Source organism: Alligator mississippiensis, chromosome 7 (genome assembly GCF_030867095.1).
Source record: "Alligator mississippiensis isolate rAllMis1 chromosome 7, rAllMis1, whole genome shotgun sequence".
Taxonomy (NCBI): domain Eukaryota; kingdom Metazoa; phylum Chordata; order Crocodylia; family Alligatoridae; genus Alligator; species Alligator mississippiensis.
The window spans coordinates 44,683,564-44,704,245 of NC_081830.1; the positions used below are offsets into that span (position 1 = coordinate 44,683,564).

Here is a 20,682-nt window from a genome sequence, read left to right on the forward strand (position 1 = left end):
GGGGCAGCTATGGTGAAATTTGGGGGGTCTGCAGCACACTCCCCCGTAACCCCACTCCCAGCACTGCCACCCACCCTGAGCCCAGCCCCTGCCGAATAGAGCTCGGTGCAGCCCTAGCTCCAGCCTGCAGCTGCAGCCTGCTTGCCCCAGCCATATGCAGGGGCACATGCCCCCCAACCCCATGAGCTGTAGCTCTGCCCCATTCACTGCTTTGCTCTGCCCTGCCTGGCTGGGCAGTGTCTGTCCCAGCCCCTGCCCCACTCCCTCATTGCAGGGGGCATTGATCTGCCCCACCATGCCCCTTCCACCACAACAGACTTACCAACTGCATGCAGCTCTTCAAGCCGTTGGGCTGTGCTCCTCGCTGCCTGTGGGCTGTGCTGAGGCTGCACGCATGCATGGGCATTTATCGGCCAAATTATCGGCTTCATTGGGCCGATTTCCAATACAGCCAATTATCTCTATATCGGTGCTGGTCCAATATCAGATCAATGTATCAGTGCACCTCTAGTAATGAAGGCTAACGTACCAGGACAAGGTGCAGTTAGTCAAGCTTTGCTTTACAAAAGCTCAGTAATGAGGACTTCTCTGTAGCCAACACTAACAATTTTCAAATGTCACAGTATCATGCATAATATCTGCACAGAACATCAGTCAAATGTGCATCATTCTTCAGCATGCAGGTTTTCTAGTCCTTGTTAACATTTGTCTTCCTCTTTACAAATAACAGATTGAGTGCCACTACCAAGATAAACCCACCCCACCTAAAGCTCTGTTTCTACCAGCACACTGGTTTACCTCTATTTTACTGGCTACACCTTTAATCTAATACAAACTATCCTCCTTTGCACCTCTGTTCCTTTACTTTTATGGCTGCATCTAAAGGAAATTGCAGCAAGAAGTCCATGAAGAAAAAAATATTCCCAAAGTTAGGACTGCACCACAAAGATAGAAAAGCCAAAATACTACCTCACTGACAAAGCTCCTACTTCTCAAAGTAGCCAAGCTTTAATGTTCTTATCTGACACATGAACTTGAACAATCCATGTTCTGTGTACCAAATAATTTATGGTCAAAGAGCTTCTTTGGCAAAGACTACTGTTATCCCATCTGAGATGGATTCCCCCTTCAAAGACCTCAACAGCAGAAAGGAAGATATGTCACCTCTAGAGAAACTTCTTCACATAAAACAGTCTCTTTCACCTATGCACTACCAAAGAAACACTATAGTGCAACTTTCAAGCTTCAAAGGTCTGCACACCCCATTTACTATCTCTGGTAAAGAGTTTCAGTTAGTCTTTACCTGAGATGTTGCTGCTGTGTGTGCAACCATGCATGTTTCAGACAGAGCCATAAGCTCCAGCTTGGTGGCCTGTTGTCACCACAATTTTGCTCTGTCATTTGTATAATTACTCTAAATAGACCCTATATTCTTCAAATTTTCCCCTTCAGTTTTCAAAATGCTTTGGAGCAGTCCTTTCCAGCCCAGACAGCAGAAATACACCTACAGAAATTTTGGTTTAAACTGCAACATTCTAGAACAAAACATGAAAGGCAAACCATGAGGTTCTTTTGCAAGCTCTACTGTTAAGGGCTCAAAATGACAAGTAAAGAATAGATTTACAGTTATCTCAGGGCCTACAGGGAATGCATTTTGAATTCTCCAACCCAGTTAAATTAAGTTAAATGTTTTATGTAACACTTTATGACCTTAGGACTCTTCTAGTGATCTGCTATATTTGTAGAGTGAAAAGCCTAGTCATAGTCTGAAGCTACCCAAAGTGACTGGGAAGTATATTTTCTGTTAACTATTGACAAACTTGCTTTGATTTCTATCATAATATGGAATTAATCAAAATTAGTCAATCTGATGACTTTTCACTCATTTTTCTTGGTTACATTCATTTTAAGAATAGCAAAATGTCTGCATCACAAAGCACATACAATTATGTTCCACAGTGACAGGAAATCATTGTATAAGTACTAAAATTGCTGTGTAGCTTTGGATACATTATTTTAGGACAAATAAATATACCAACCATTCCCAGAAAAGTAGTAAATTTGGTAGTTTACCTTTCATCTACATCCTGGAACAAACAACTTGGGGTGTGTGTAGTTGTAAAAATTCTTTTATCAGGAGGAATTCTGGGTGCTAAAAGAAAAATAAAGACAAATTAGCATGTAATTTTCAGATTCCTATCAGTTCAAAATATATGGTGCTTTCTATCAGTGTGATTAATTTCTTAAGCAGAAAGAGGGCATTTTTTAGCATGGCTAACTGACTCTCCTTCACCTGCAGCCTCCCAGGGATAGAGCAGCACTGGTCACCCATCACATTTGGCATATAAAAGACTGGTGTTAATTTCTGAGCTGGTTGCCTCATTCTTCTTAATGAACTGAAAGTTCTTTTATTTTTAATTAAGCAGACCTAATTGTGGTGTCTGCATTTTATTACCTTCATAACCAGAGTGCACCTTTTCTGCAAGTAGCACACAGCAAAGCTGGTCTTCTGCATTCTCTGCATCTTGTACTTTGATAAGGTAAGGAGTCATACGAAATGGGTGGTAGCAGATCTCATTTTCATGTTCTTTTCCTGCACTGATATAATTATAATAAAAGACTCATTAATTCTTTGCTATGTCATGAACTCTAAATTCAAGTCTTCAATAAGATCATTAGGGCAAAGACTAAGAATAGCATTTTAAATAGTGCATTTTCATTTTTTTAAAGGCACTGTAAAAAAAAAACAAAACACCTTGTGTCTTCTTGTCTGAACACTGGGACCCCATCCTGAATGGGACTGTTGGACACTAAACTAAAATAAAGTTAATTGTCCTATATCAACTTCCTTAAAAAAAAATTTAAGAAGTCTGCTCTAGTAAATAGTGAATGTTCTGGGAGAATTCTCCCAGGTTTGTTTTCCTGGTAGAAAATCTTACCCAGAGACACCTGAACAGATATCCTAAAGCTGTGTCCCTGAAGAGCAGAGCTTCCAATGCCACCACTGAAAAGTCAAGGGGGCCCTGTGCACACCTATCAGAGTGCTCTACAGGTTCCCTCAGTCTACCTGAAGACAGATAGCAGCAGTGAACAGGGCAGCTCTGATTGGCTGACCCACACTGTTTAGTGTCAGCCTGGGTTTCTCTGCTGCACAATGTGAGGATTCTCAAGGCGGCACGTTCTGCTCCTTGTCTGGCTAGAGAAGTAGAGTTCAGTGAGCAAAACATACTCTCATCAAGAATACCCCTTGCTTTCTCATAGTGAGGTTCTATGTACCAGGCACATAGCTGGCACAGTTCTCCTCTATGGTAAGCTATATGTGGTCAGCACAAATAGAATACAAACTTCTGGATTTTGCTTTGTGCTTCTTTTGCAGGTCCTGTTTATGGGGGATGGGGCAAAAAGAAAAAAAGACAAAGCCTAAAGACAGGGCCCCAGAGAGATTCACTATTAAAAAGGAAAACCTTCCACAAAGGCCCAGGAAAGTAGAAAGTGAACATATATGAAGAACAGAGGAGTTCACTACTTAATGCACAACATCAGAAGATTAAAGTCTGGGAGAAAAAGCAGAAGTTTTGGACTGCCTTGCTACTTCTACATACAGAATGGCAGAACACATAGCACTGGCTTGGGGTTTCTAAACTTTGTTTGACTTATTGAAACCCTTTTTCCATTTATCCCCATGTCTCTTCACTTGTCTGAGTCATCCACCAGTTGCCTCCTGTCACCTGCATCATGAACTTTTGGTGACAACCCATGGTTTTTTTTTTAACAGTCTGTATGCTGTCTACAGCAATGGGGTCTTTAATCTCACTGTAAAGAATAGGTAAATAATAACAACTTGCACTGAACAGCATTTTCTATAAAGGAAAGCAAAGTAGTTGCAGAAATTTACCGGAAAGAGCTTAAAAATGTTTAAATGAATTAAATTGGTGGAATTGTCCTATAAAAACTTCAAGAGGATCAATTTTATTAGTATCCATGTGCAAAGATCAAACTCCAAACTAAGCAGCATTCAAGATACTATTGCCTAAATCTGCTTTGCAGGTCCTTCTTTTAAGTTAACAATCCCTAGGAGCAAATCAGATAATGAGAAGATATTGTATATTATATAACATTCTCCTCAAGTTCATAACAAAAGCACAGACCATGAATTAAGTACCTGTATACTATAAAAAAAACTAAATGCTTTTAGAGATGCATGATTCTGACATCTCCATCAAGTCTAATTTCATCATGTGATCTTACCTGATGCGGCAAAAAAAAGACTTCTCTTCCATGCAGTCTTGGGTGGAAGACTCTTAATAAATAAATACATATCATACCAAGTTAGAACAACACATTTCAAAGTTTTGCATTTCAAAATTTGTTATAGGAATTCTTCTACATTACCCTCCCAATTATAAGATGGCAATATTTATCTTTTAAGAAAGATTGAACCATCTTAAAAAATGGGTATTTAAAAAAAGTAGGAACAATTCCATGAAGAGAAATCAGTCACATATTTCTTAAGTATACTTCTGAAAAAAAAGAGTATTAAGACTTTTTCAGAACTTAAGCTAATAAACTGTGGCTACCTATAAATTGCCAAGAGCACATTTAATCAGTCCCCCTAAGCTTATTAGCGTTCACTTGCAGTTTATAGTTTTTATTTAAAACCTAAGCTAGCCCAGGACGCTCTTTTTTCAAATGGTACAGTGTCCCTCTCCTGATACAATTCTATCACATTCTCATCTACAGAGATGCCCAAACTACCCCTGGCTGATGGACAGCATTTTCCTGAAAAACCTTTTTTGCAACCTACTGTCCCTTTCATCTGAAGGAACCTCTGGCATACCAATCACAACATGCTCAATTTAAGGTTTGAAAAGCCTGAAGTGGAAGAGTTTTTCAGGGAGAGGGGAACATAATTAAATTCCCATATTTTGTGGTTCAATTAATATATACAACTGGGTGCAGGAGGGCACTATTTCCTATTTGTACATCTTATGGATTTTTTAAAATTAAGAGAATTTTGGCCATTATACTAAAGCATGTAAAGCTCTACATGTAACAGTTTCTCATACAGAGCAAAAAAAGCACTGTAAATAAATTCCACGAAGACCAATTTAGATCACAAAAGTCTGTGTACACATTTGGCCTCTGCTGCAAGTTGTATACATTATGCAATTAATGGGTAAACCACACAATACATTTAGATAGGTCACATGTGCGAAGCAATTATCACTCAAGAAAAATGACTATACAGTTATAAAAAGGAGGAGTCAACCAGATACGAAGTTGGTGCTTGAAAATACGTAACAATTCAACAGCTGGTTTCTATCCAGCTTTAATCTGAACGTTAGAAATATTTTGCACATCTATTTCTGTTGAGTTGAGTTTTCAGCAGTTTCAGTAATTTCAGAGACATCAGCAACATACTAGATATGAATGGGCTTTTCTAGTTTTTTCTATGGGCCTGTGGGAGACCTTATGTTTTTAGTGTTTACACAGACATGTAATACCACTATTCTCATGACAGCCAGTTAACAGATGAGGCCATGTAAAAAGAGAAACAGTACACTTAACTCACAATATAGTTAGTGTGTGTTAAACAAATGATTAAGGGTCACAAGAACTAGAATGAGTGCTAAAACTATGTTGCTTATTAGTTATGCCTATGTAGGCCATGGGTAGGCAACCCCCAACATTGGTGCCAGGGCGTAGCACACGAAAGCATTTTGCTTGGCGCACATGCCTTTGGGTGAACAGAGGGGAACGGGCCACAGGTGCAGTGCCACAACAAGGATCGCTCCCTCACAATTCCCCCACCATCGGCCCCCGACACACCAACATCTTACAAGTTGACATCGTGGGTGTTTTTGACCAAATAATGCCCAGTAATGTTGCCAATCCCTGATGTAGACAATACATGTTACTGTTTATCATTAAAGGTAAAATAAGCAAGATGTAAAGAGGAATCTGGTGCTGACAACAAGAAAAGATGCCATTTGCTTTGGAGAGGTTCATATAGTGCTTACAGGAGGTATGAGTATTCTGAAAAAACAAAGAAACATGAGAGCTTAAAAACTGTTGAAAAGTAAACGCAATCTCAGCTGTTCATAAGGAACACCAACTTGTTTCTAGGATTTATTTAAAAAAACCAAAACCCTCCCAAAAATCAGAAAATAAATTGGATAATTTAGATGTGGCCTCAATTGGATCAAAACAGAAAAAGTACATATGCACTGCATCTTGCAGTTATATTTGTATTATTATGCGAAGGCTCAGATGGAAGAAATTCAAGCAATGCAAAACCCCTTAAGATAAGCCATGGTGATCTAACAGCCAACCCGCACTTTAGACTCAAGTAGCTGATTGTTACTCTGTTCTGCTCAATAGGCCAACTTTCACACACACACACACACCATGATCCAAAAGGATCAGCATCTACTTCAACTCTCTCACCCTTGGTGATAATGCAGTGTTCTAAAATTCTCCTAAATAAAGCTTTAATCCAATAACTTTATAAACTCCAATATTCAAATCATAGCCAGTCAAAGAAAAACCATTCTTCCATGCTTCAAAATTAGTTTTGCAGTAAAAAAAAATTGGTGCCTTTGTGTTGACTGCAAGAAAAAAGGCAAATGAATTCAGTGTGCCAGCATACTTGTCCAGTCACCTAGTTAGAGTTCCCCATTCCACTTGATTTAGAATTAGCAGGTTTTATCTGTTAACTGGATTAAATGAGTTGAGAGAGTCATTTGTTGGGACAGGTATAACAAATTCAAACAAATGAGTGCACTTACATTAAGTCCTTCCCACATCTTTGTGATGAGGTATTTAGCAGAATATGCGGATTTGCTGGAATCTGACATGGCTACGCCGTGAGCACATCTGCTATGGCCTCAAACTTGGAACCTCTGGGCTGTCAACTGTGCACCATAGCATCCGTGCCACCCCAGCTCCCCACTTACATTACTGAATTACAGTCAAACATATATATTCAGTTCTGAGAATACTTACCAGCTCCATTGCAAATACTCCATGATGGCAGCCTGTAGGGAGTAGTAGAGCTGTAGAACACGCTGACATCCTGAGGTGCCAAGAACTCCACAAATTTGGCATTTTTAAAATAGTCTCTCTTACAGCGGAGGATAGAGGCTGCTTGATCAGAGATGTACAAGATTTTCCCAGTAACCAGGGAAATGGCTACAGCAAACATGTCCTAAGCAATAAACAAAATTTCAAATGGTTTAGACAATGAAGAGCATTGTCCACCTATATACTGAAGGAGTTTAACACACTAAAGTATTTGGACCTTCATACCGGAGTTCATTTGATGCTGACAGAGATAAAACGAGTAATATTTGTAATTTACAAGACATTATTACACCCAAATATGCTGTAAGATGCATGAGGCCTCAAGATACATTTTAAACTGCTTATACGATGAACCTAACTGGGATAAAAAAAAATACTTCCTGACCTGTGCTATTGCCTTTACTTACTGTTTTGACAACTGGTTGCAGATTTTTACTAGAAACTAGCCACATGTATGTGTGCACTTTAATGCACATTAGCCTATTTTAATACGCATTAAGGCATCACAACCCCCCCCCCCATGCTCTTTAACTAATGCACATTAAAATGGACTAATGTGCATTTTCCTAGTACTTCACAATGGAGGTACTAGATTTAATATGCATTATCTAAAGCACATTAATTGAACGTATAGATGTGGCCACTGTGGCTGAAAAAAGTCTTAATCTATACTGTATAATTTCAGAACTGATCAATACAGTTCCTCCCATAACATCAAAGGACGTATTTCATGAAATAAAGCTATACAGGGTCTCAAACATGGCACATCATCATGATGTTTCCCTTTGGCAAATTGAATGCGAGTCAGAGTGTTTAATAATTTAGCAGAGTAGTGAATGATGAAATGGCTGATACAAAAATTGGAAAACAGAAAATTATTGGGTCAATCAGAGGTGTCCAATCTGTGGCAACACAGATGCATTCCAAATAGCTTGTGCCTCAGCACTTTATCCAGTCCCATTTTTTATGTCCTGAAAAAAAGGAAGTGGTAGCACAGCTGTTGGGTGACTATTCCAAAGTCCAAATGATTTCAGCACAGATTAATGTTTCTTGATAATCAGGCTATGTTTTGTAGGTTTTTTTCCTTAATTCAGTCTCATTATTTCTACTATAGTTCTTTTGGACAACCTTTAGCTACTCATAGAAATACAGGGGAAAAAAAGCCAACTTTTTTTTAGAGTTATTGAAGCTAGAGATGATCTGTCCATGTGAACATCCCAATGTGGAGCATGCATGAGCCTCATGAACCCAAGATCAGACATTTCTTTGACCCACAGTATGGTATGCTCACAACCTACTGTTACTTGACCTTTGTACTGAAGGCATAAAAGACAATGTGTACCTGCTATGCTTCAATTTCCTCTCAACCATTAAATTCATTTTAACAGCAATGATGACTTAAGCTGCTGCAAAATTGTGCCAGTGCTGTGTACTGGGCTGGTAACATTGACTACTCTAATAAACCATGGTGCTTAGAAGTATGATGAATTTACTGCAGTTCTGTAACAGGGTTTGGTGTAGAGGACAATTCTTCACTCATCAGCAAAGTCAGGACAGTGACTAAGAGTTAGGTCCTCAGAAGGACACCATACAGATTCTCTGGTCTCAAGCATCAGGTGCTTCACCTGATGCCTCAGTGCCAAGTCATTTCCACTGTCATGGACATGAGCTCTTATCAAGAACCACTCAGAACTGCAGGTGTTAGGAAGTGGCTGGTGCAAAAGAGACTTTTGTCCAGGAGCTCACTGTGGTGGTGATTTACCCCTTCAACTACCCTCTCTCTTTAGTCGAGACAATTTCTCTTTAACTGAAGTTGGAATTCTTGCAGTAAGGAGATTGTACTAGTACTCTGGTTACTTGGAGGTATACTCAAGGGATGCCTGAATCTATATAGTCCCACCTTCCTCTTCTTGCAGGTTTGGAAGATGAGCAGTTTACAGATGAAGCATGTTCCTGGACTGTACAACTCTCCCAGGCACTAAACACTCTTAGCCATCATTCACTGGGATGGGTCTGCTGTATGAGGCACAATACCTTGAATTCAGGAAACCACTGAAAGGGGCCATTCTGGGAAAGCTGGGGGTTATGTTGCACAAGGCAGCTAACAAGTTGCTAATGGATAACAGGAAAGGAAAAAGCTAAATTGGTGAGGTTTTAAGAGTTTGCTTCAGGCTGAAACTAATAACAGAAACACTGATTTGCGTTAAGAGGAGATTGAGAGGGACCAAGATGCAACAAGCATTTGCTGCTTTTCACATCCTGTGCACCAAGCAGAATGGTAAGGTTAACATATACCAGGGGCCACCTAAAGCCCCTGAGCACAAGTACATGCACACCCCACACCAAAATGTTCATATGAACAACACTCAGAAGAAATCATTTCCAGGACTGATCACATATGATTATACAGTTCAGTATCCTGACAATAACCAGTACATACTTCACAAGGCAGCAAAGAAGTCCACAAGGGACAGTTTTGGAATAACCTGCCTACCCAGGCAGCTTCTCTGTAAGCTCATATTTCAAGAGGTAAACTTCCAACAGTTAATGGTGGGCTAGGAAGAATTATCCTCACTCCACCCCTCCATCAATGCAAAAGATCCAGAAATACAAAGAAGGAGCCTCTCCAGCTGCCTATACAGACCAAAGTCAGGTATATGCAGGAAGCTCGGCAATCCCCTTTGTGCCTTCTGAAAAGTAACCAGAGGTAAAAATCCAGCCCCTACTTCCTAGTGACCTCTTGTCTCCCCCAAAGAAGCTAGGTCAGAGGATCCCTGCTGTTTCCTTCCCCATATCTGTTCTGATCCCATTTTCAGACAAAGATGAGGAAAAGAACAGTTATACTTCAGTTCTTATGCTGCCTCCAGTTCCCTCTTGTGAAAGAAGGGTGCAGAGGTCGCTTGCTGCTCATCCCCACCCTTTCTAGTTTACACACTGGAGAGGTTACTTAAAAGCCCAGAACTTCCTCCCTTAACTTCTTTGAAAGGATTGAGATGGAGAAGAGCAGAGAGTGCCTGCCGTTCTCAGTGTTCTTTCCAAGTTTCTTCCCTCTTACTTGATGACCAGTTTCCTAGTTTATTCCCATCCTCTCCATCCCCCACAGGCCAAAACACAGGCTTTCAGGGGGATTACAAGCTCAAATGTGGCATATCCTGCTTACCCCAACTTCTGCAAAACAAGACATTAGAACAGAGATGGGGAGGTCCTTTCAATTTTAGTCATGCAACATCTGGGAAAATTTAATAGTTGTGGTACCCAATATGATCAATTTTTTACCACTGCAGATGAGATTCTTCAGATTACACTGTTTACAGCCAGCTAAAAAATGCTGTTAATAAGGACATCATGCATTTATGTCTTGCTTAAAAACTCCATCCACTCTCACCAATTAAGAACACAAATATAAAATGTGGTCCAGAATCCACATACTCACTGCATTTTTCATGATGTATTCTGAGGTGATGTTCTTAACTTCTTCAATTGTATAGGAGGCCACATCAAGACCAGAAGGATGGCTTTCGTTTGTCATCAATAATTGGTAATATTCTTCATTGGCTATAAACAAAAGAATGTACTCAATATCGTCTACATGCACATTTCAAAATGTACTTGTTAACACTAACTGTCCAGTTAGAAACCAAGATTTTGGGGGGGTTAAATTTGGGACAGGTGGTTGGGAAATCTGGATTCTATTCCAAATTCTACTGTGAGAAGAGACATTAAATTTATCTTTAATTCAGTTTCCTTACCTATAACTTGTAGAAACTTATATAACTCAGTGGAGTGTTGTACCATTTAAATTCACCAAGTTAATCAACCGAGTGCTTCACAATCAATATAACAATTCTTGTACAAACTACATGCTAAGTGTATTTTTATTTGAATTAAGTATCTTACCCTACCTGGTTTCTCCAAAACAAAAATACCAGTACTTTCGGCAAGTGAAAGAAACACAAAACCGTGTAAGTTATCGGGGGTTAGCGATTCGACTCATTAAAGCAAAAAAACTGTCACGGCGGGGTCCTCTCGGAGGGCCGTGATCTCCTTGAGGCCCTCTCACCGCGCTACTTCGGCTCGAGGGCACCCTCCATTCTCGCCCGCCACATCTTGCTGGAGTATGTAATAGGGAGGCTGCCTTGTGTTTCCTCGGGCACGTAAGCTCCTGGACCCCTCGTGGGTCGCCCCGTACGATGGGTGCTACTCAAGCACCCCAGCCTTATGGGCTGTGCGTGGCTCCTACCAGCCCCAAGCCTCGCAGATGTAATAGACGTTGTTAGGTCTGTACGCCCGCTTCCCGGGCCTCCTCTAAAGTGTAGCCCACTCTGGGCTCTCTCTCTCTCGCACCCAGCCTCTCACTGGGACTCTCCTGATGGTGCGGTCCCGCTCAGGGACTTCCTAGCGGGCCCCGGCCCTTCCAGCCAACCGCACGGGTACCCTCTCTGACCCCGGCTCACCGCGCTGCTACTCCCTGTCTTCTCGGGGGCAACCGCAGCGCCCTGCCTCGGTCTGAGGGGTGTTGCCGCACTAGCCTGTGGCCGGGCTCGCTATGCCCATCTCAGGCTCCTCAATACAGCCCCGCTCTAGGGCATGCCCGCCTCGGGCTCTTCAGTAATGGCCCCGCTCCAGGGCTCCTCAGTAATGGTGCTCCCCCTCTTTGGGGCCCGCTGTGCCCCCACGGGGCTTCTCAATGAAATTGCCCCTTGCTCTGGGGCTGCTCGGTAATTGCCCCACTCTAGGGCTGCTCGGTATGGCGCTCCCCCTCTTTGGGGCTCGCCGTGTCCCCACGGGGCTTCTCAATAAAACCGCCCCTTTCCCTGGGGCCGGGGTTTATGTCCTCCCACATGCGATCCAGGGTCTACGTCCCCCGTCTGCAACCTACAGGTTGCGCCTGCGACCCACTGGCCGCGCTCCTCGCCGCCAGTCGCTCCAGCACTGGCGTGCGAGCTGCGCCTTCACCGGCGCTGTGAAAATAATGCGCCCTCACTGGCGCTAGGGCTCCCCACACCAGCATTGGGCCCTCTACGATTGAGGCCTCCTCCAACCCCTACAGCCTCACCCAAGCCTCCGGGTGTAATATCACAACATCAAAGCAAACCCACAAGCCCCTGGGCTGTAACACAACTGCAAGCTCAAGCCATCTGGCTGTAACTCAAACCCAAAACCCTATGGCCATAACAACATTGCTCCATATGACCATGGTACTTGCTACTAGGCTCCTTTCCACATCCTCGCTCCCAGAGCCCCTGCCTCCCAGGCTGCTGGCAGAGAACTGCTAGCCTGGCTTCAGCCCTGGGCTTTATAAAGGCCAGGCCCTGCCCCCTTCTGGCCAGCTGCTTCTGATTAGTTGCCCCGGCAACTTGCAGCTGTGCTCATTAGGCACTGCCAGGGCTCTCTCTCCCTGGCAGTTTCTCCTCTCCAGGAGCAGAGCACCGAGATGCCCTGTGACACAAACAAACAAAGCACACTTATACTAGCTTTAGGTTCTTTTCAGTCATCGTGAACTTCCTGCTTTGAGCAGGAGGTTGGATTTGACCAGCGTTTCCCAAGCAGTGTGCCGCAGTGCACTGGTGTGCCATCAGACATGACCAGGTGTGCCACGGATTTTTGGAAAAGTCACACAAATAAATGAATAAACGAACGCTCTGTCCATAATGCTCTTGGGGGGCGCAGCTCCAGCCAGTGCCAGGCACAATCCCCTCCCCCACCAGCTTTGTGGAGCAGCGACAGCGTGGGGTGGAGGGTAGTGACCGCATTATCTGTTGGGGGCAGGGGGAGGGGGCAGTGTGATGCAATTTTTCATTTATTTAAGTGTGCATTGGGATGGCAAAAGTTGGGAAACACTGGATTAAATGACCTCCAGAGGTCCCTTCCAACCCTAATTTTTTATGATTTCCTTTACATAAAAGAGAGATTCCAATGCTAGTTCAAGAGTTTGCTTTTCTCAAATCAAGCATTCTTAGAAGTTTCAACCTTGCTTACCTTTAACTTGTTTAATGCTCTTAAGTGCATATTTCAGTGTTGTCAGTACACTTGATTTGCCTTTAATTCTCTTTTTAGATGGGAGGTGTGCTTTTAGCTCTTGCAATGTTTTCATCAATTCCTTTTGTGTTTTGGCTTTTGTGGACTGCTCACTGCTACAAAATTAAAATAAAGATTATTTTCATGTTTAAAATATTACACATTAGAGAAACCCAAAGCCTTTTGACACTTGTAACGTAACACCAAATACCTTGTAGAGCTACCCTAATTAGTTTCAGAAGTATATGGCATCAAAAACGTTTTGGGTTTGTAATAACTAGTTACACTACCAAGTTTACTAAATTTAAATTGGCTCATCATTGTTGCGAACAAAAATAAAATGTTAAACATTAAGTTTAATGCATTTTAAAATTTACCTGCATCCACTGGTAGACTGATTATGTTCAGAGTTTGCAATCATCAGGTTAAATGCATTTGAGCTGCAAGAAAAACTCAGGGTGTTAAATAAAGAGTCAGGTGCCGTCTTTAGGTTTAGCTTTAAAATAAACAGTAGAAAATTAAAAAGTGAATGTATACCAAACCAAAGCTTATACCAGGTAAACTGGCAAAAGAAACAGCTTCAGTTTATGGTACATTATGGTCTATCACCATTTAGTAGGCAATAAACCTAGAATTCTAAACTAGGCGTGTGTGTCACTGACATCATTAAATGGGAAAGTTTATCTCAACTTCATGAATTAATTTCCCACCATGATAAAGTGATTCACAAGCTATTAAAAAAAAAGAAGAAGCCTTTAAGTAACAATACCCCTGCAGTTAACCAGCTAGACTTATTGGCAAGAAAACAGATTTTCATGAGGCAAGTGTAATTTGAATTTAACACCCTGTTCTGATACAGACTAATATTAGATGCAGTATTTCAACATTTTAGCCTTGGGTTTAATACGCAAATAAAATCATATTCTGCCTTTTAAATTCAGGATTAAGACATGGAGAGTGGAAATTAGCCATCAACAACCTTTTGACACATGCCCCCCTGACTAAGGCAGTATCAGTCGCCCATGCTTCCAGCAATATTTTCATTAGTTTTCCTGCATTGAAGTTATCATACCGTTACATCATCCTGTGTCCAAAAGGAACTGCAGTACTATTTTCTCAAATTAAAAAGAACTAAAAGGATACAATATATTACCTGCCTATTACAGTGTGAAATTGTGAAGGGAAAAAAATTAATAATAAATGTATACAAGGATAAAGACTAAGCATACAAATACAGCCAAACAAGTTACATGGCAGGTATTAATCTAATAGTAGATTATACTGTAAGATTCAACATAGAAAAAGAATGAGATTAAATTGATATACTACCTTTTATGACAGTCTAAAGATTCCAAAAGCATTGCTGAATCTTTCCCATTTTCATCTGATTCATTACCATGAGAATCATGCCCACTGGAGTAGTTTTCATTTGTGTCGTTTCCACTGAAGTCATTACCACTAGAACCACTGCTCATCTCAATATCCTCCTGAAGAGCATCCTGATGTTGTTCAGGTTTTGTTTGAATATTAGTCTCCTCAGCAAGCATTTGACTATGGTTATTTGCAAGTTCAGAATATCCATTCATTTTGTATTATTGCTTTTCTGAGACTAAGAAATATATTTAAATGATTTCAAGTTGTTGCTCAGGGTTCTTCTCCCTCAGTGCTACAGCAGAATTCTTGATCTTAATACATCCCACTGAACACGCAGAAATACTTTCAGAGATCAAGAATCAGTCAAGTCATATTCATACTTTTTCTCTGCATACAAGATTTTCAGTCTTGGAACATGAATCCAGGAGCCTAAAAAGAAGGAGGGAAAAGTAAAACTAGGCTGAACACAGTTGGCTGTAACATTCAACTTCCTTTAAAATTAAATAACGTATTTACTTGACTATAAGAGCACCCTGAATATAAGATAACCCCCATAATTAGATTCAGTATAGGGAAAATGTATATATTTGTTATAGTTTTCCAGGTATACAATTTCACTACTGAAATTTGTCTTGAATTTGTCTCCCTCCCACTGCTATAGAAGGGAAAATAAATCGCGCGGGGGGGGGGGAAGAGAAGAGAGAGAGAGGGGGTCAGGTAGCCCCCTTGCCCTCTACTCCCCCCAGCTTCTTGCCCCTCCTTACTTTCAGACACTGCTCTCCCTGAACACATGGAAGTGAGGGGCAAATCTGAAAACACTGACTTTGAAATAAACATGCTTCTAGTATTTAGTTCACCGAGAACTGATGCATTTTTACTTTTTTTGAAACTGCTACAAGTTTTAACTTGGGTACTCCATAACACATTTAAGCTTTTGAATTTTTGCATCTACATATATGTAAAGACAAGCCATATGCAATGTTAGTCCAAAGCTGAAAGGCTCATGATTTACCATAAAGTTCAACTGGGCTGGGCCACAGCAGAGTCAACAGCATTTCCAGTCATAGTGACCCCACAGCTCACCACTGCTCAGAGAGAAAGAGAGAGTGAGAGAGAGTGAGAGAGAGAGAGAGAGAGAGAGAGAGAGAGAGAGAGAGTGTGTGTGTGTGTGTGTGTGTGTGTGTGTGTGTGTGTGTGTGTGTGTGTGTGTGTGTGTGTGTGTGTGTGTGTGTGTGTGTGTGTGTGTGTGTGTGTGTGTGTAAACATACCCCTTCAAAGGATCCATGTGCTAATTATCCCACCACTCATGACTGAAACTTGATGTTCTAGTCACAAGTCCTGGGACCCTCCAAAATATATATATGCAAATGAGGTGCAGGCCAACCTGGAATGGCTCCACCTCATGGCAGGTGGGGCCACACTAATCATATTCAACAGGCTGAGAGAAGGGGTGATATAAAAGGATTCTGAGTGAACTGCTTGGGGCCCTATTTGGAGATGTTTGCCAGACATTTAAGGCTAGTGAAGCAATAGGTATCATGGGAAATGGGAAAGAACAGTACAGTTCAGCTGTGGAAGTCAAGAGGAAGTTGATGTGTAATCACTGTAATGTCTCACCATGACATGAAAAAGAGTTAGAGCTGAGGGGGACTGAGTACAATGGACACTACCGCATAGCTTTTTCAGATAGGCTGCATGAACCTATCCTTGTGGAATCCAGAGCCATGTGCATTTTATTTCAGGTGATCCAGAATGGAGATAGCAGCAATTAAGACCCTATACAAGAAGAAACAGATGTGGGGCAAGGGGATGCTAGACATCTACCTGTTCCTGCAGGCATGGTACACAAGCCAGATCTGCAAGCTGGTGCCTGGGCTAGAGACTAAAACTATCTATCTGTCTCATCAAGTATTTTGCACATCACCTCCTGAGACAGTGGGGGGTACATGCACCAACCAACAGGAAACCAGGGACCATGGAACACCCCTGGTTCTACAGGGTCCTGAATGAGTACAGGTTACAAAAGGAAAGCCTGGTGACTATGTCCAACTATAGGAAGAGACAGGCTATTGACTGTAGAGCTGCTTCCCAAAAACAACTGCCAGACTGTCTGGGACCAGATATTCCACAAGGACCTACAAAAAGGAGCATAGAGACTTGAACTGGCTAATGGCTCACTGCGCACTCTCAGTGAAAGCAACACAGAGGGGCAAGGGACTCGACCCACCTGCCCCAGGGAAATCTGCCAAGGTGCAAGAGAGACCATCAACCACCTCCTATGGCTGTCCCTACATCAAGGGTGTGTGGAAAAAGGTAAACCGGCTCTGCAAAGGAGGTGACAGGAATCAGGCTGATGACAAGGGAGGCGGCGCTGGACAGACACCTGACTAACCAACCCACTTCAACCAGTTCGTGTCCAGCATCAGCAGCGTCCCGTGAAACTACAGGAACCTACCGATGTACACATGCAGCTTGAGGAAACAGATCATGTTAAAATGTTTCTGAGGGAGCTCCAGTCCAACTACCTGAAATCAGTGGGAGAGGATGGAGAAGATGCAGCCAACTCCACCTAGCAAAGGGACACTTGGCAAAGGCTCTTCAAAGACACTCCAAGGGGGGAGGGGATAAAAAAGGCGACAGCAACATAACCAGACCTTGAGACAGCGACAATGATAGCAGCAGCGTCAGCAGAAATGGAAGCAATAGCAAAAGTGATAGCACCAAGGACAGTGAATGAGCTGAGAATGTAAACCCCAACACTGGGGTGAGAACTAAGAGACTGTGTTAGGGAAAGGACTGTGGATGGGTGCGTAGGAACATCTATTTTAATGGGTGTACAGGCTTTAAATGAGGTTTAAGGTGTGAAGGAAAGCTTATGCTGTTTATCTATAGAGATATCTCTATAGATACAACTATCTAGAAACATTCTTAAAAAAATTGTGGAAGGTTCTTATTAGTATCTTGGCCTTTTTGGCTAAGATCATACCGGATGAACACTTAAGAAATATTTGGGGAGTACTACAGAATGGTATATGATGGTGAAGAAGAAGAGAGAAGTCTTCAGGAAGCAAGGCTGAAGATGTGCAGGGAAAAGAACAAAAGAGCACAGAGAGCTGTGAAGATGCAGGAGCTGCTAAAATAAGTTGCAGAAGGAAGACAGGTATGAGAAGAACTAGAAGAACCAATGCAAGAGACAGAAACTTGAGTAAAAAGAAAGACAAGAGAGAAAGTGTTCTTAACACAAGAACCCTGGGTAGGGGAAAATGAAGAGTGGTTCCAATATTTTGGCAAGAGGGAAGGCAGCAAAAAGAGCTTAAAGTAATACAGGAAGGTGATGGTGCCCAGGGGGAAAAGCAGGGGGAGGTGTGAGAGGTGATGAGATTTTATGAAGAGCTATACAAGAAGGAAGAAATAGACAAGAAGATGAAAGATTTCTTGGAAGAGACTGAAGAAAAAGTAGAGGAGGAAGAAGCAAAGACAATGGAAGAAAAGATGAAAGAAAAGATTAGGAAGTGGAGGAGTGTTTAGAAACTTAAAAAGAAGGAAATCACCAGGAGCAGATGGACTGCCAGTGGAATTTTACAAGGAATTTTGGGCATGGGTAGGGAGGGATATAATGGATTTTTTCAAGGAAACAGGAGAGGCAAGGAAAGATTTTACAAGAGGCATTGTGATCTTATTCTGCAAGAAAGGGGAGAAGAAACTCCTGAAAAACTGAAGCCCAATTACGCTCCTTAATATGAAGTATAAGTTTAATGACCAAGATGCTGGCTTTGAGGACGAGGAAAAACCTCCAGAGGATAATAAATGAAGACCAAGTATGTGCTGTACCTGGTTTCAGAGATCTTTCTACCTGAGTGATCAGAGATGCAGTCCTAAATCCGAGAGAGGAAACCAAAAACAATTATAGCAAGCCTGGACCTAACCCCCCCCCCCCCCCCCCCCCAATACAACAGAATGGATCATGATTGTGTATTCAAAGTGGTAGGAAAAATGGAGTTCCCAGATAAACTTATATGTTGGATAAGCTATTGTATAGAGAAGAGTTAAGTCTAAATTAATGGGCACCTAAGGAGGTGCCTTTAAAATCCATACAGGGGTGTGACAATGGTGCCCCTTGTCACCACTATTTGTGTGAGACATGGAAGTGTTAGCACAAAGAACAAGAAAAGACAAGGTCGTAAGTGGAGTAAAGATACTGGGAGGAAGAAAACTAGATAGACTGAAAAGCACCATAATGGGAGCGGGGAACTGGAGGGACTTGGAGAAGTTGGGTAATACAGCACGGGAAAAGGTGATGGCAAGGCTACAACAAATATTTTAGTTATGGTCCGGGAAGGATACAGTCCTCTGTCAGAAAAGTGGTACTGGTCAAGGCTCTGTTACTGCCAATTAATTCTACATATGGGAACTGTATTTCCACCAACATGGCAGCAGATAGCAAAAGTACAGAGGGAAATGCATGTTCTTTTGGAATGCCAGAAGAGGAAGGTTGGCTAGATCTGAACTTTAGAAAGCAAGAGAGATTGGGGAAATGGGGGCTGCCAGACTTGGAATTGTTCTTCTATTCAAAATATGTAAACATGTTACGCCAGGCGATAATGGAAGGAGAAGGGAAAGAAGCATGTATAACCCAATTTTATGCAGCTGCAATTTTGAGGTAATGGGGAGTATATCAGACCTCTTTGAAGAGTCCATGGGTGTGGCAACTGCAAATTCATTAAATCAGGATGGAAGGTTTCATGCAAAGATATAAAATACAGAAGGTAGGGCTGGAGGTCCTGAAAGATAAGAAATTGATGAAAATGGTAAGGGAGAGAGACAGGATGGTGTTGGTGAGAAATTTCACACAAGGACAAGTGAAGAAGGCGTGGGGAGCAGTGATGGGTAAGCAAATAAAAGGGAACATGCTGACCTAGCGTGGATGGTTGTATGAAATCTTGTTGGTGAGAGGTGCCACGCAGATGGGGCTTAATGAGCCCCAAGTACTAAAGCAGGAGGTGCAGGGAAGAAGCAAGTGGGACGTATTTTGGGAATGTACATATGCAAAGGCAGTGTGGGAAAGGGTCCGCTGCTTTCTGGGCGTCACCAAAATAAACCTGCCATTAGCATGGGAGATGGTGCTATATGGACTTATATCAAAGGGACATGAGGAAACATTATTAAGGACTTTATTAGCATGTATTAAAACTAATCTATGAGAAGTAAGCAAGCTCAGGGTTTTTAAGGGTTTGGAGCTCACTGAAAGAGTGCCTGAAGCTGAGGCTACATGAATTGAAATACTACATCGATTGGGACAAGGAAGAGATCACAGAGGAAGAGCTGGAGAAGAAGTGGAGGAAAAAGGACTAGACATACTTGTTTCACTAAACTAGAAAGGACGGATAGGCAGAGAATTTCAGGTACTTACTGAGGCAACAGTTTTTCCATGGGGTTCTATATGAAGAGAATATTTCTGTAAGGGTTTGTTTTTTTGTGCAAAGTTGATGCATGTTGTTTAAGGATTTAATGTATGCAGTTGTACTTTTTTTGTAAGGTAATTGTTTCTGTGATATGAAGTCTTGGTAAAACAAGGATGCTCATTAGGTGTAGCTTTGTACGTGTAGGGTGGTAAGTGTGTTTAAGATTTTTTTTTTTTTTTTTTTTTTTTTTTTTTTTTTTTATATAGACACGCGCATGCCCACACACAAATCCACAGGAGCCAACAATAAAATATACTTAGTCAAAACAACATGCATATTACAAATTATTACAGAGTAGTCAAAGGTGAAAAACATCCAATAGTAGTCAACTTTAAAAGTTGCAAGTTAGAATGACAAAGAGCCACATGACCTGGAAATGAAGTTCACTTGGACAGAAGATATGGGAAACCTGGACAAACCCAGGTGCTCTGAACAAATGTTGACATAACATCAGATAATGCTCCCCTCAAACCCAAGGCTTCCCACATCACCCCTGCCCCCATAAATTATTTGCTGTCCTCCCCCTCTCTCCCCCCCCCTTAAAACATGTAAAGCCTGTATTTTCAAACCTATTTTCAGATTTGTTTAGAAACTACCAATGGCAGCAGTGGCTGGTGTCAGAACCCATTGTTCATATGCCTATAGTACAGTGGAGAATTCTATACTTTGATACAGAAGGCACAGTCTGTACCTAGAAAAAGTTCCCGCCAAATTGCAGCTTCTTTACACGGTGGAGTTTTCTGCT

General features: G+C 41.8%; 1 protein-coding gene across 4 annotated transcripts in view; it reads right to left on the reverse strand.

Moving 5' to 3' along the window:
- PER2 (period circadian regulator 2) overlaps positions 1-20,682 on the reverse strand; it is a 79,410-nt gene that overhangs the window by 31,676 nt on the left and 27,052 nt on the right. For 3 of the 4 annotated variants that reach the window (XM_014602886.3, XM_019478728.2, XM_019478729.2), the window contains 8 exons: positions 14,431-14,904; positions 13,479-13,541; positions 13,063-13,217; positions 10,517-10,638; positions 7,006-7,207; positions 4,249-4,300; positions 2,456-2,598; positions 2,074-2,152 (listed from right to left, as the gene is read on the reverse strand). In XM_014602886.3, the coding sequence (XP_014458372.1) occupies positions 2,074-2,152; positions 2,456-2,598; positions 4,249-4,300; positions 7,006-7,207; positions 10,517-10,638; positions 13,063-13,217; positions 13,479-13,541; positions 14,431-14,687 (1,073 nt within the window). In that variant the 5' untranslated portion in view covers positions 14,688-14,904. The remainder of the gene's footprint in view (positions 1-2,073; positions 2,153-2,455; positions 2,599-4,248; positions 4,301-7,005; positions 7,208-10,516; positions 10,639-13,062; positions 13,218-13,478; positions 13,542-14,430; positions 14,905-20,682) is intronic. The other variant, XM_059730923.1, reaches the window with a different exon arrangement.